General features: G+C 44.4%; 1 protein-coding gene across 3 annotated transcripts in view; it reads right to left on the reverse strand.

The window, feature by feature from the left end:
• The window catches only part of Srgap1 (SLIT-ROBO Rho GTPase activating protein 1), a 270,798-nt gene that overhangs the window by 78,032 nt on the left and 179,292 nt on the right, over nucleotides 1-13,474 (reverse strand). For all 3 annotated transcript variants that reach the window (XM_036169672.1, XM_036169674.1, XM_036169673.1), the window contains exons 5-6: nucleotides 2,254-2,436; nucleotides 1,648-1,776 (exon numbers count right to left, since the gene is read on the reverse strand). In XM_036169672.1, the coding sequence (XP_036025565.1) occupies nucleotides 1,648-1,776; nucleotides 2,254-2,436 (312 nt within the window). The remainder of the gene's footprint in view (nucleotides 1-1,647; nucleotides 1,777-2,253; nucleotides 2,437-13,474) is intronic.

Consider the following 13,474-nt stretch of genomic DNA (forward strand, 5'->3'; position numbering starts at 1 on the left):
CTGGGACTGATATGGGCGTTTTGTTTGTTTGTTTGTTTGTTTTCTAGACGGAGTTTCTCTGTGTAGCTTTGCGCCTTTCCTGGATCTCACTCCATAGACCAGGCTGGCCTTGAACTCACAGAGATCCGCCTGGCTCTGCCTCCCAGGTGCTGGGATTAAAGGCATGCGCCACCACCACCCGGCTGCCATGGGCTTTTTGAAACCTCAAAGCCCACCCCCAGGGACACACTTCCTCCAAGAAGGCCACACCTCCCAGTCCTGCTAATCCTTTCTAACAGTGCTGTTGTTCCCTGATGTTGAAACAGTCAAGCCCTTGGTCTTCTTCCCTTGAAGTTTCCAGCCTTCAAAATACACACTGGGCGAAGATGAAGTCCTTTCTCTCTTCAAACCCAGGCTTCTTCTCACCCTGAGCACCGAGTCCAGACCCTTCGCTGTCTCAATGACTGTGATCAGTCTCACGTGGCCCTCATCTCCAAACACTTCATTTTTCACCCACTCTGCTCCAACTAGATCGTCCACTTTCAGTATCCCATGAGCACCTTGTGCTTGCAGAGAGCGGCACATCTGTCTCCAGCACAGACTTCGGCCTCTGTAGCTTTCCCCAGCCAGTGCTTCTGTGGGAGGGATTCCGTCCTCGGATCGGGTGCTGTGAGGCTCTCAGCTTACTTCTTGCCTCAAATATCAGGCCGTTTCCCAGCAAAAAAAAAAAAAGCGCTCGTGGCAGTATCTTACATTTCTTTCTGCTTGGTTGATTTGAGACAGGGTCTCACTATGTCACCCTGACTGGCCTGGAACTCACTGTGTAGACAAAACTGGCCTCGAATTCACAGAGATTCACCTGCCTCTGCCTCCCTAGTACTGGGACTAAAGGTGTGCACCACTATGCTTGGCTATCTTATATTTCTTTATGGTACCATCAGTACTTTAAGTATGTACACATACCATGCACACATCATACACACACACACACACACACACACACACACACACACACACACATTTATAGTTTGTCTCTCAACACATAATGTAAAGAGCACAATGATAAGGACTTCTTTTTGTCACTGATGAATTCCCAGTGTCAAGAATAATGTTTGAGGGAGGTTATATAGAGCTCTTTAGTCCCAATCAGCACTATTTGCTGTACACTAAGCACTTAGCACAACTGACTAAGCACTCAGCACTTAGTTCATGGGTGTATAACATGTGCAAGGCCAGGAGACCTTGCATGTGTTTATATATGCATTGCATGGACTTATATTTATTTATATAGGCATATACTTATGTGTGTATGCATCAAGGGACTGGGTTGTAGTCAGCTGTCTATCCATGAGCAATAGCCCCAGCCACAGGAAGTTGGTTTGAGCCGATACCAACAGTTAGAGCGGTGTTATGGCATAGTTTGAAAACTGTATTCTATCCTTTTTGGCTGAGACCATCGGGACAACAATTGGCTCTCACTGGCTTTTTTTGCAATTATGCTTTATCACATGCATCTCACAGCTGATCCTGTCAAGGTATCACACGTGGTTAGCTTGGAGTTTTGTTTTTTTCTGAGCACGACATAAAAATGCATTATTCCAATAAACAATGGCATTTTGCCCTCATTAATGAACGACAGTCGCTGTATATAAACCTTCAAGTACTTACGTCGATTAGGTCGGAAAGGTCGTGAATGTAGTACTTGAACACCGAGGCATTGGTTGCTTCAAGTGTTAGGAGATACTCGTTCCGCGCTTTAATCGATTTCAGCTTATTTTCTGAGTATTTTGCTTGCCTCTGGTAAGGAAGAAGACACAGGGATCAGAAATGGAAGTGAAGTCATTTTAATAAGACAAACACACGCAGGTTTTCATTAATCTAAGCAATTTCTTCCATATATAAAAATGATCCTCCGGGTCCTTTGTGGAAAGTACATTTTGAATGTGATTTAAATAACAAACTAAAGTTTCCCCGGCTCTGGGAATAACAACAATGCATTTAGGCTCCGGGCCCATTTCCACCGAACTCCCTTTGTTAATATTTCAGTTCTCCAGATCTGTCCTGAATACTTGGCATTCACCACGGAATGATGTCCAGCTGTTATGACATAATTTCATGTGTCTTCACATCCTTCGCTCCCCCGGGAGGAAATGCATGTCTTTTCATAGTAATTTACCATGTGTGACTATTGCTGGTGGATCAGGGCTTTTTAGGACTGCCTTGTCTCTCCTCCGTTGAGAAGCCCAGGGCTCTGCAATGTATTTCCAAACCTACCTTTTCCTTCATTTTTTCGATTTTCTTCACAGAGCTGCGCCTCTGGTGCTTCTCTTCTAGCCTGATATGGAAGACAGGGTCGCCCGACCTCCCGATCTGCTTCTCCTCTTGCTTCTCGGCTTCTTTCAGCTTGCTCTCTGCGCTGATGCTCTCGGCGTGGTACATGTGGTACGTTTTCATCACCTGTGAGGTGAGAAAGTGACCCGGATTGTGAGAAGATGTCTGCCTGAAGCTTTCAGAGTGAACGGGGACCATTAATAAGGTGTGTATGTTCAAAATACCACCTTCCAACTGGTGTGGGGCAGCCAGACTGTTAGTCAAACAGATGAATTCTGTAGGAACCAAACAGATATGCAAATTCACCTGCCGGAAGAGGAGCTCAGGGCACAGTCTCTGATGAAAAAAATGATTTGCTGGGGCTCATGTGAGCTTTTCAATGTACGCAAAGTTTTCTTCCATGCAAAAGTATGCTCCCCCAAATCTCCTCTTCATTATGAATTGGCAGCATAAGCTATCTATTCACGGGTAACTTTGAGTCTAACTGGAATTCCACATTAGTACAATATTTTACTGGACTTTTACTGAACAAAATCTATTTGTCAAAATACCGACATAAATATTAAGGCTCATACATAGATATGTTTAGTATAAAGATGGTTTTTCTAATTACAAAGTAATATTTTATAATCACCCTAGAAAAATAAATGATACAAAAAGGAAATTACAAAACAAACAGAAATCAATAATAACACTGGAAAGATCTGGCATATAGTCAAGTCTTTTTCCTTTCTACATATCCTTCATTTTAAAATACCACATATTATTTCTCCAGTTGAAATTTGGGATCAACCAATATATATAATTTTAATGTGTTTTAGAATAAATATTTTGTGGTGTAGTATTTGCTAGAATGGGTGCGTGCGTGTGTGTGTGTGTGTGTGTGTGTGTGTGTGTGTGTGTGTGTGCGTGCGCGCGCCTAGGGCAATTTTCCTAAGGAAAAACTGTAGTGTTAGAAAAAACATGTGCATATCTTTGTGGGACCTTGAAACACATTGCTAAGTTTATACTCTTTAATTAAAAAAATAAAACCAAGCTGATCAATAATCTCTCAAAGTACTCCAAATAGCCCAGATATTTAACAAATATCTTCCTGGATAATAAAGGTATGTGTTACTCTTTAAATTAAATTTAAAAAAATACTACTATGTGTTGTGTCTGTGCGGCTGTCCCGGAGGCTAGAGACATTGGCTCGCCCTGGAGCTGGGGTTCTGAGCAGGTGTAAGTGATCTTTCATGGGTGCAGAGAACTGAACTCGGGTCCTTGGCAAGAGCTGGAAGCGCTTCCGACTGCTGAGCTATCTCTCAAGTCTTGGCGTTCGTTCACTCTTCTCATAATATCTATTTATAATCTCCACACTCTTACCTGTTCAAGAATGGCAGCAGTCAAGTTCTAAGAAAATTTCCCTGAAAATGTCACTTTCCCCATATAATTTTAGTGCTATACGCAGGGTTAGGTATCTGGCAAAACTCCGAAGGCTTGTACTTTGTGTACAATTATATTTGCCAAGAGAAACACGTAGGCGTGACGCTCCAATGCAACCCAGAATGTCTGCATGTACAGAAGGCAGATTTTCTTTCCCTCACAATCTGGATAACAAAGTTATCCAGATTCAATTTCGGAACTCAAGTGTTGTCGTTAAGACGTTGAGGCAAAAGTAATACTTTAAAGTAATAAACGCTCCTTTCCTCATTTGGAAAGATGAGTTTTAAAATCGACTGGAACTTGGATGTATCATTAAAATAAATGAACTCATTTAAGCTCCTATTTCTCTAGGCTAGCAGGAAAGGTAGGATGCGAACACTTCATTGAGGTCCCACAGCGCACTCTCTGGATGACCATTCAGAAGAGTAAAGCCTGGGGCTGCTGGAGAGTCTCGTCAACTGTGATTAGCTCTTTAACTGTGCAAAGTTGGTACCAAGGAAAGCTTAACTACTGAGCAGTGGCGGCTTCCGTGGAACCATGTGCCATTGGAAAGTTGTGTTTTCAGTCGGCACTGGACCTGGAGGAAGTCTGGTTGGCCACTCTAAGTTTAAACTCAAGGAAAACAGCAGCTGGGCAGCTGGGGAATGAGCAGGGAGTTACCCTGCAGCTGGGCAAACAGCAAAGTCAATGAATCTACTATACACCTTGCATTTCAAGGCTGGGCTCTGTTTATACTCCCTGCCTGGAGCAAAGCCACATACCATGTAGGCCCAGGTGCCACTTACATCTTAAAATGACAGGGGAAAAAAATAATAATTCCACACATGGACACATACTCCACTCTCAGAAACTGCTTAGCTCTCTACTTTTCCGGTTAATACCAAGTTAGAAATAACAACATCCACCCCAGCTGGATGAAAAGGCAACTCAGGGCAGCGCTAGGCATCTGAGAATTTCTTTTTAATGCGCCACTAAGAAAGAGACCCGTCTTTATATGTCTTGTGTTACTTGGCTACTGGGGGCTAGATTAAGCACGTTTCATTTACACAAAATGAGCCTAGTGCACAAGACAGTAGATTAAGCCTACTTCTAGCATGGTGTGTGTTAAAAGGGGCACACTCGATCTGAACTATCATGTGATTAGCATGAATGGGGGCGGGTGTCTCACCGTAATGGAGGTTGAGTATGATAGCTCAGGGTTACTTTACTTAGTTCAATAAACAACTTTCTTTGTTTAAGTTTTCCAGTTTGACTCAGGATTGCCACTCTTAAGTGTTAGGTGTTAGGGGGAATGAATTTTTAAAAAAGATGAGGAAAAAAATATCCCCAAAGCCCTTTGAGAATTCTAATTGCGGATAATGAACACAAAGCACAAATTTCATGGTTCAAAATGCAAGTGGACAGAAGTCAAATGTGTCTGTAGTTAAAATAAAACAGCCTGGAGCCCTCCTGTCCTTCAGAGAGAAAAAAGAACTTTTATATTTTTGAGGTGCAATTGCAATAGGTTCTGCAAGGAAAACATCGGCTTTTCCTTCTGCTACTGCAAACATATCCTCTGCATACCAAATGACCCAGTGGTCATATGCCTATTTAAATGGAGTCTCAGAGCACATTTTCCTACTTGAATGCTTTTCTACTAAAAGTTCATGCACAATTCTCCAATCAGTATCCTCAATTACCATTCCCAAACTACAGAAAAAATATAGTCCAGTAGAAGGCTATCCTGACTGAGAACTGATTTTTGTTTCTATGTTTTTGTGTGTCAGTGTATGTCCGCCATGTGTGAGTTGTGCACGGCATGTGCAGGTGCACTTGTGGAGACCAGAAGAATGCACACAGCATGTTCTATTACTTCTCACCTCATTTCCTTGAGACAGGGAATTGGACCAGAAGGCAGCAAGTCTCAGTGACCCTTCTGTCCCCATTCTCCCACGGTGCTGGGGTTACAAGTACATGTGTGATCACACTTGAGCTTTTACTTGAGTTCTGCGGGTTTTTCCTTAGGCCTTAGCCACTGAGCCATCTCCCCAGGCCCATGTTACATGTATTTTTGTGAGCCTGGGAAATTTTACATCAGAACCTTTGCATAGATACTGTTGATTTTTTTCTTATTGAAAGGCCTATGCCATGTAACTGACACCAGCTTTGTATTTTAAATCATAATTATTAAAATATCTGTGCTATATTTCAATCTTCTATATAAGAAGTTATCACACATCTGAAGCGATGTGTATGCCAGGGAATGTCAGTGGGTTCAAGTTATCGTTTCTACTTTCTGATTTCTGGCTCACCAGTTACTCAGGGTGGAGACTATTAAATACCCTCCCACTCAACTTACAAAGTTATTGCAGATTCCACAATCACTAAACTTTACTGAGTATATATGTGTATGTCTCTATTTACAATGTAAACACCATCAATTCTGATAGGTGCACACACGCATACGTATTTAGCACTATAAAATCCTTGCTACCTCCTAGACACGGTTCTGAGCGCTTTGCTAATTCTTAGTCACTCTTTGAGAGGTATACTTGTTTTCCTCCTGCTAATATTTCAACCCATCCTCGGAGGCGAGCTTAAATCCTGTTACCTGTTCTATGGGTGGAAACCCCCTTTTCTTTTAACTACCTTGACTTCCATATTGATGGCATTCACGCTGTCAGCCATGCATTAGAGTTCTGTGTGCCATCAAGTATCTAGGCTGATCTTGCAGAATCAGGTAGGACACCAACAAGAGAACCCTGTGTGCCTTCAGATCCTTAACTCTACCTCAGACACAACACAGATGATGGAGAGATTGGATGAGAAACAGTGGAGGGTGGGAGCTCATTTCACAGCTTGGTCTTACATTTAACAAACACTCACTAAATGCCTCCGATATGCCTGCATCTTTTTTTCATCCTTGGCATCCAAATTAGCACACTATTAAACACCTGCGATTAGACCAGGGTTAGGACAAATAGTTCAAAACCATTGTGAAACACAGTGTTAGTTACTTTTCCGTGGCTGTGATAAAACACCATGATCCAAGGTGCATTATGGGAAAGAGGGTTTAATTTTGCTCAGGGTTCCAGAGAGGTGAGAGTCTACGATGGTATGGGGCGGGGCACGGGGTGGGGGAGACACACCAGCAAGCCAAGCATGCATGGTGGCAGGGACAGGGGTCTTAGGGGTCACATCTTTAACCTCAAGCACAAATCAGAGCGGGGAGGTGTGGATAGGGTGAGGCAGCTCATGTGCATGAACTGGAGGTGATCTTTGGACCCCCAAAGCTGACCCCCAGTATTGTACTTCCTCCGGCAAGGGAGCACCTCCCCATCAACTCTCCAAATAAAGCCACCAACTGGGGACCAGGTGTTTACAGGCCTGCACCTATGGGGACATTTAAGCCACCACAAAGAGTTAGTATGGGAATTTGGGGCCCCTCCGAATAAAATGTGTACTGGCTTGGCAGGGGAAGAGGATGACGTCAGGTATGTTCCTGACAGTATTTCCTAACTCCACAGCCGGCTGCTTTACTACCCATCAGTCACTAAAAGTTCTGAGAAATGTGTTTCAGCATTCCTTGTCTACTGCTTAAGGTAGAAGCCTTTTTTTTTTTTTTTTAAAAAAAAGCACACACACACACACACACACACACACACACACACGCTCATACACTCTCACCCACACCACACATACACATTCACACGCAACATATTCATGCATGCACACACACTCATACACACTCACTCACTGACATATACATATTCACACACACACACACACACACACACACTCACTGACCCACAGTCAATACACACACACACACACACACTTACACACACTTACACATACATATTTGCATACACACTCACATGTAATACACACATGCACACATACTCATACACACTCACATATTTGCTTATACACACACAACACTCATATATACATTCACACACTCATGCATACACACACACACACACACACACACACACACACACACACACACACGGCTCCAATTATAACTGAGTTTCTACAAGGCATCATCTTATCTCACCACCAGGGTGGGACCACAGCTTTGGAAGCCCATCACTGCTGTTTCCCAGGGAGCATGAAGGTTCAAAGTGAAGGATGGACGGCCTTCTGCCATACCAGAAACCACAGTGTGGGAAGCCTGGGCCCTCCAGGGGCTCAGGGAGCTTCATCCTCCCCTATTGGGACCTCCACCCAGCCCTGATGATGGCAAAGACTTACTGGAAACCAGGGTGACAGCAGCTCCTTCTCAAGGACACTTGGGCCACTGTGCGTTATGATCCTCTCTCCTGCTCTCTCTAGTCTTCTTGCTCTTTGGTAAATGAGGCCAACCTCGGCAAGAAGACAGCTTTGGGGGCCAGGCCGACCTGGGCCTGGGTTCCAATGCTGCCACTGCTCAGCTAGGCAGGTTTGTCAAGATCCTGGAGCCCTGTTCACCCTTCATTAAATTCTATCCGATCCTAGTCCACCCTAATGTTCATCCATTCTATCCTTAAGTGGTAGAATGCACAGAGCACAGAGCAGTGTGGGTAGCCCTCCTTCCTCACAATTTCCAAGACAAGGTGTAGTTCTGGTGGTATTGTGTTCCTCAATATATTGTGCAGGCTAATAAACTTAACTGGGGTCAGAGAACAGGCCACAATATTAAACATGAGGATAGGCAGTGGTAGCACACGCCTTTAATCCTAGCATTCCAGAGACAGAAATACCTTTGGATCTCTGAGTTCAAGGCCACATTAGAAATAGCCAGGCGTGGTGACACATGCCTTTAATCCCAGAAATCCAGCCTTTAATCCCAGGGAGTGACGGCAGAAAGAGAAAGATATATAAGGTGTGAAGAGCAGAAACTAGCAGCATTTGGCTGGTTAAGCTTTCAGGCTTTCAAGCAGCAGTTCAGCTGAGATTCATGTGGATGAGAACACAGAAGCTTCCAGTCTGAGGAAACAGGATCAGCTGAGGGACTGGCGTGGTGAGGAAGCTGTGGCTTGTTCTGTCTCTCTGATCTTCCAGCATTCACCCCAATAACTGGCCTCAGGTTTGATTTTATTAACAAGACTCTTTAAGGTTCCTGCTACAGGCAGTGGTTCTCAACTTGTGGGTTGTGACCCCTTTGGGGGTCGCCTGTCAGATGTCCTGCATCTCAGATATTTACATTACGACAGCACAACTAAAGTTATGAAGTAGCAACAAATCATCTTATGGGTTGGGGGGCCGGCACAACATGAGGAACTATGTTGAAGCGTTGAAGCATGAGGAAGGTCGAGAACCACTGCTGGAGAGGGCAAGAGAGGTAGAGGCTTTGGCCCGTGACCCAGCTTTAAAGCTGAGAGGCACAGGCCACCGTCTCTTAGAGGCGGCTGAGAAATTTGAGGCGCCACAAAAACAGGTCGGCAGAGGTGTTTCGTATCATGTCATGCTGACATCCAGGCCAGCCGAAACCTCTTCAAAACTCACACACACACCAGCGAGGAAGCTCCAGGAGATGACTGCATAGACGTCTATGCATTCACAAAACACGTGAATTCATAAAAGCTCCCAGCCCCTCCGGAGTGTATATCCCACAATTAGACCCCCTTCCCCCGACATTCAACATATGGTAATAGTTAACTATAAAACTAAGTGGACATTAAACCAGGTGTTTTTTTAGGGGGTGTCAGAAGATGTTGGCTCATATTCATCCACCTAACAGCTATTGGTCACCCAGATTCCAGGGCTGTGTTAGGCTTGAGGCCAGAGAGGACCCAATGGGGCAGGCACAGGCCGGCCGACTTACACTGGAAAGCTAACAGGAGCCTCCCACATACAAAGGTGTGAGTGGGCAGTGTGGATGTCAGGGCTGACTGAACAGGAGTCAGGTGGCGAAGGATTCTCAGGGCCCTTTTTAATTAGTTTATATTTAACTCTGGAAACCCATTTAGGAAAGTGGGAGGAAAATGTTTCATGTATGTAAAGAATATAAAGTTCGGAGAAGCCAGTCCTCAACATGAATGCTAGTCAGTCCCTGTCTATAACACAGCTCTCTCATTCCATCCCTACTTCCCATTCAAGTCCCACTTTATCAGTGGTTCTCTACCAGGGGGTTGAATGAACCCTTTCACAGGGGTTGGCTAAGACCATCGGAAAACACAGATCTTTACGACTCATAACAGTAGCAAAATTAAAGTTAGGAAGTAGCAACGAAAATGACATTATGGTTGCGGGTCACCACGGCATGAGGAACTGTATTAAAGGGTCACAGTGTTAGGAAGGGTGAGGACCAATGCCCTAGACTGTTTTTCCCTTGATTATTTGTGGCACCAGGGCTAGACAGGTTGCTGGTGGCTATGTCCCAAACAACTGGTTAGCAGGACTGTCATGGTGAGCTCTCATAAATCCACCTTCTCTTCATGAGTCTGTAGTATGCCTCTTTCCAGGTTAACAAAAGCGATTTACAAAAGTATGTATTTTCTAAGTAAAATTTACAGGAGAAGTCACTGGGTTATGAGCTCAGACTCATAAGATAGACTGCCTGAGTTCAAATCCTGCTTCCGTACTTATGTGCTGTGTGATCTTGAGCAAGAGACTGTTGCTCAGAATAAATGCCACACCAAATAATGCCATTTAGATCTCCAACAGAGAACAAATACCTGGAGAAACAAATGCCCAGATGGTCTTTCCTGGGGAGTCTTCTATCTCAGGATTAGACCCACCAAAAGGGAACACACTTGCCTTTCATCTTGTTATTTCATTAACCAACAAGATAAAATTTGTAACACAGAATAGTGGACTGAAAGTCAAACATCACACCAGAGCGCAGGTGACCTTTGACCCACGCTGTTATTTGCAGGCTCATTCAGCTCCTCCAGAAACTACTTACTCCTGCTCCAAAACTGCACACAGCCCTCTCTCCCTCCTCCCCTATGGTGATACTGTTCAAGTTTCAACTTTGAACTCTCCATGTGGCTCTTGTATGCCCGCATGTAAGTAAGTTTACATGCTTCGTTTTTATTTTCTGCTAATCATTTACTCTAGGGTTGCTTTATAGATCTGGATCATTAAACTTTAGGGAGGGGAGGGTTGAAAGATTTTCTTTTCATCCCTACATATCCTAACTTGTGTCCCAGGGTCTGCACTGTTAAATAAAATTGCAATACTGCTTGTTCACTGAGCGGGGCTGTGGGAGGATTGCATGAGTTCACTAACAAACAGCGTGAAGAAAAGCTGACAGAACAGCCCACGGTAGATGCCAGCTGCTGACGTTTGAAGAAAGTGCCACAAGATGAGTCATTTTAATACTATGCCATGACGTCTCCACAACTGGGGGAGGGGGGTGATTGTTTCCAAAGGAGCAAAAGGAGGGGGGTGAGAAGTAGCTCCACCAAGTGCATGCTAAAAACTTTTTAGCAATTTTACTCTTTTGAACGAATGAATGAACAAATGGAAACGATCTCATCGAACAATCAATAGGATGAAAGACCGTCTGTGAGGTTGGTTTATCAGAGAAAACTTATCGTGCACCAAAGCTCCACTGACATGGCCTCAGCTGGGCAGTCTGAATTTAGCATCCAATTACACTTAGAAGTCACACAAATGACATCGTCTCGTACTCTAGACCCCACTGGTGAGGGACGGCCAACTAATGGAGATGTAGAGAATAAACGTGATATGGGTAAAGACAGAGAGCCCACATGCAAAAGGAGCTACAAGCCTTATAAAAGTTATGAGAGTAATTACGTTTCGTTCAGTGTAGCGTTAAGGACCTCATTTTCGGAGTAATTGCACAGGGCAGCATTTTTAATGGAAAGAACTGGTCTATGGAACAGTAGTTGTGGGATTGGTACTTGTGAGGCTACAAAATTGCTCTTAGACTTCAGCCTTTGTGACTCTTGCGGGAGACCTCATCTGTGAGAGAGGAGGACCACACAAGGTCTCCCTGAGGTACCAAAGTTAGGAAGCTAGTTGAATCAAACTACCTCAGACCCTTTGCTAAAGAAAGATAAAGTGCAAAAAAAGAAGAAGTCACTTCTGGGGCAGAAGGCTCTATCAGAAAGAATCGTACGTAAGTAGAGCTTCTAATAGTGGTTCTCAGTCTGTGGGTCACAACCTTTAGGGGTCACATATCACAGACTTACACTATGACTCAGAACAGTAGCAAATTTACAGTTATGAAATAGCAATGAAGTAATTCTATGGTTGGGGGTCACCACAACATGAGGTTTAGGCATTAGAAAGGTGGAGAACCACTGCAAGGAGAATAAGATAAAGCCTAGAGACCTCTAGACAGGTAGAGGAGATGACCTTGAGGAATAGTGTAGACTCTCCTTAACCTAAGTGTGGGTCTGTCCCAGGAAGTGCATCATTGCCAATAAAATATCCTAAGTCTAAATGCATTAAAAAAAACCTGGCTGAGTGGACATCATCACTTCTATCAGGCTCCCTTAAAGGTGGTTAGCACAGTAGTCTACCCTGAGGCAAAAATCATCTAACACAAAGCTGATTTTATAATTTAGGGTTGTGGGACAGACAGACGGATGCTTTGAAGACACGACAGGGTGAGAAAACAAAACAAGGTATAAAAAGGTGTTGAAAATAAATTGCAGAGAATTGGATGTTGTCTGTCCCAGCTTTCCTTCTGTTGTGATTAGACAGTCGGACCAAAGATCAATTTAAGGGAAGGAAGGTTTTATTAATCATCTACTTCCAGGTCACAGTCTGTCACTGAAGGGAGTCAAGGCAGGAAGGAACACAAGGCAGGAACCTGAAGCAGAAAGCGTGGGGTACACTGCTTTGCGGGTTCACTGTCCGGCTTGATTACATGTTCATGCTGACTTTGCTTTCTCACACAGCCCAGGACCACCTGCCTAGGGATGTTGCTGTCCACAGTAGGCTGGGCCCTCCTGCATCAGCCAATAATCCAGACAATCCCCACAGACGCTCAGCCAGCTCCTCAATCTCCTTCAGATAATGCTAGACTGTGCTAACTTGGTAAGTAAAGCTAACCAGAACATGGTTCCTCCGGATGGAGTGCCTGATGCCAGTTTGGTTCACTACTCCTTCCCATGTTGCTAGAAATGACCCCTACAATACTCAAGTCACAAAATTGTAAGTGAAATCACTGTAAGTCAGGGGGTCCCTGAGTATGAAAATCATGGCCATGCTTGTATGTTTTTCCCCCTCCTAGAGACTGGATGCCTTTCCCCCCATGCCAGGGGGTGTTCCTGAAGGGCTTCACGAGTCTCAGATATTCCAGGGTGGGAGTGCTCTCTGCTCCTTGTGTGCATTGTGTGCCCTGGGCGTGGTTTTGCAGAGCTGTGCTGGCTCATAACTGCCTCCCTTACAAAGGACAGGGGTGGTCCACAGAACTCGTTCGGCCTTTCTAACTCTGAAACGCTGCTGAGTTTGAGGCCAAGATTTCAGACAGTGACAATCATTGTATGGAGGAGCATACATGAATCAGTTGCTGTAATAAAATGCCAAACAAAATGGTGTGATTTGGGCTACGGTTTCATCCAGGGGGACAGAGCTCTCATCACGGAGGGGAAGTGTGGCAGCAGGCAGCAGGCATGGCAGCCAGAGGAGAAACCAACAGGTCACATCTCACTCACAGGCACTAAGCAGGGAAAGGGGACTGAAGTGATGTGTCATTTTCAAACTCTTAAAGCTCATCTCCAGGGACATACTTCCTCCAACAAGGTTGCACCTCCTGAACCTCCTGGAGCAGAACACCCATTGGGGACCAAGTGTT

This window comes from Onychomys torridus, chromosome 20, assembly GCF_903995425.1.
Source record: "Onychomys torridus chromosome 20, mOncTor1.1, whole genome shotgun sequence".
In the NCBI taxonomy this organism is placed as follows: domain Eukaryota; kingdom Metazoa; phylum Chordata; class Mammalia; order Rodentia; family Cricetidae; genus Onychomys; species Onychomys torridus.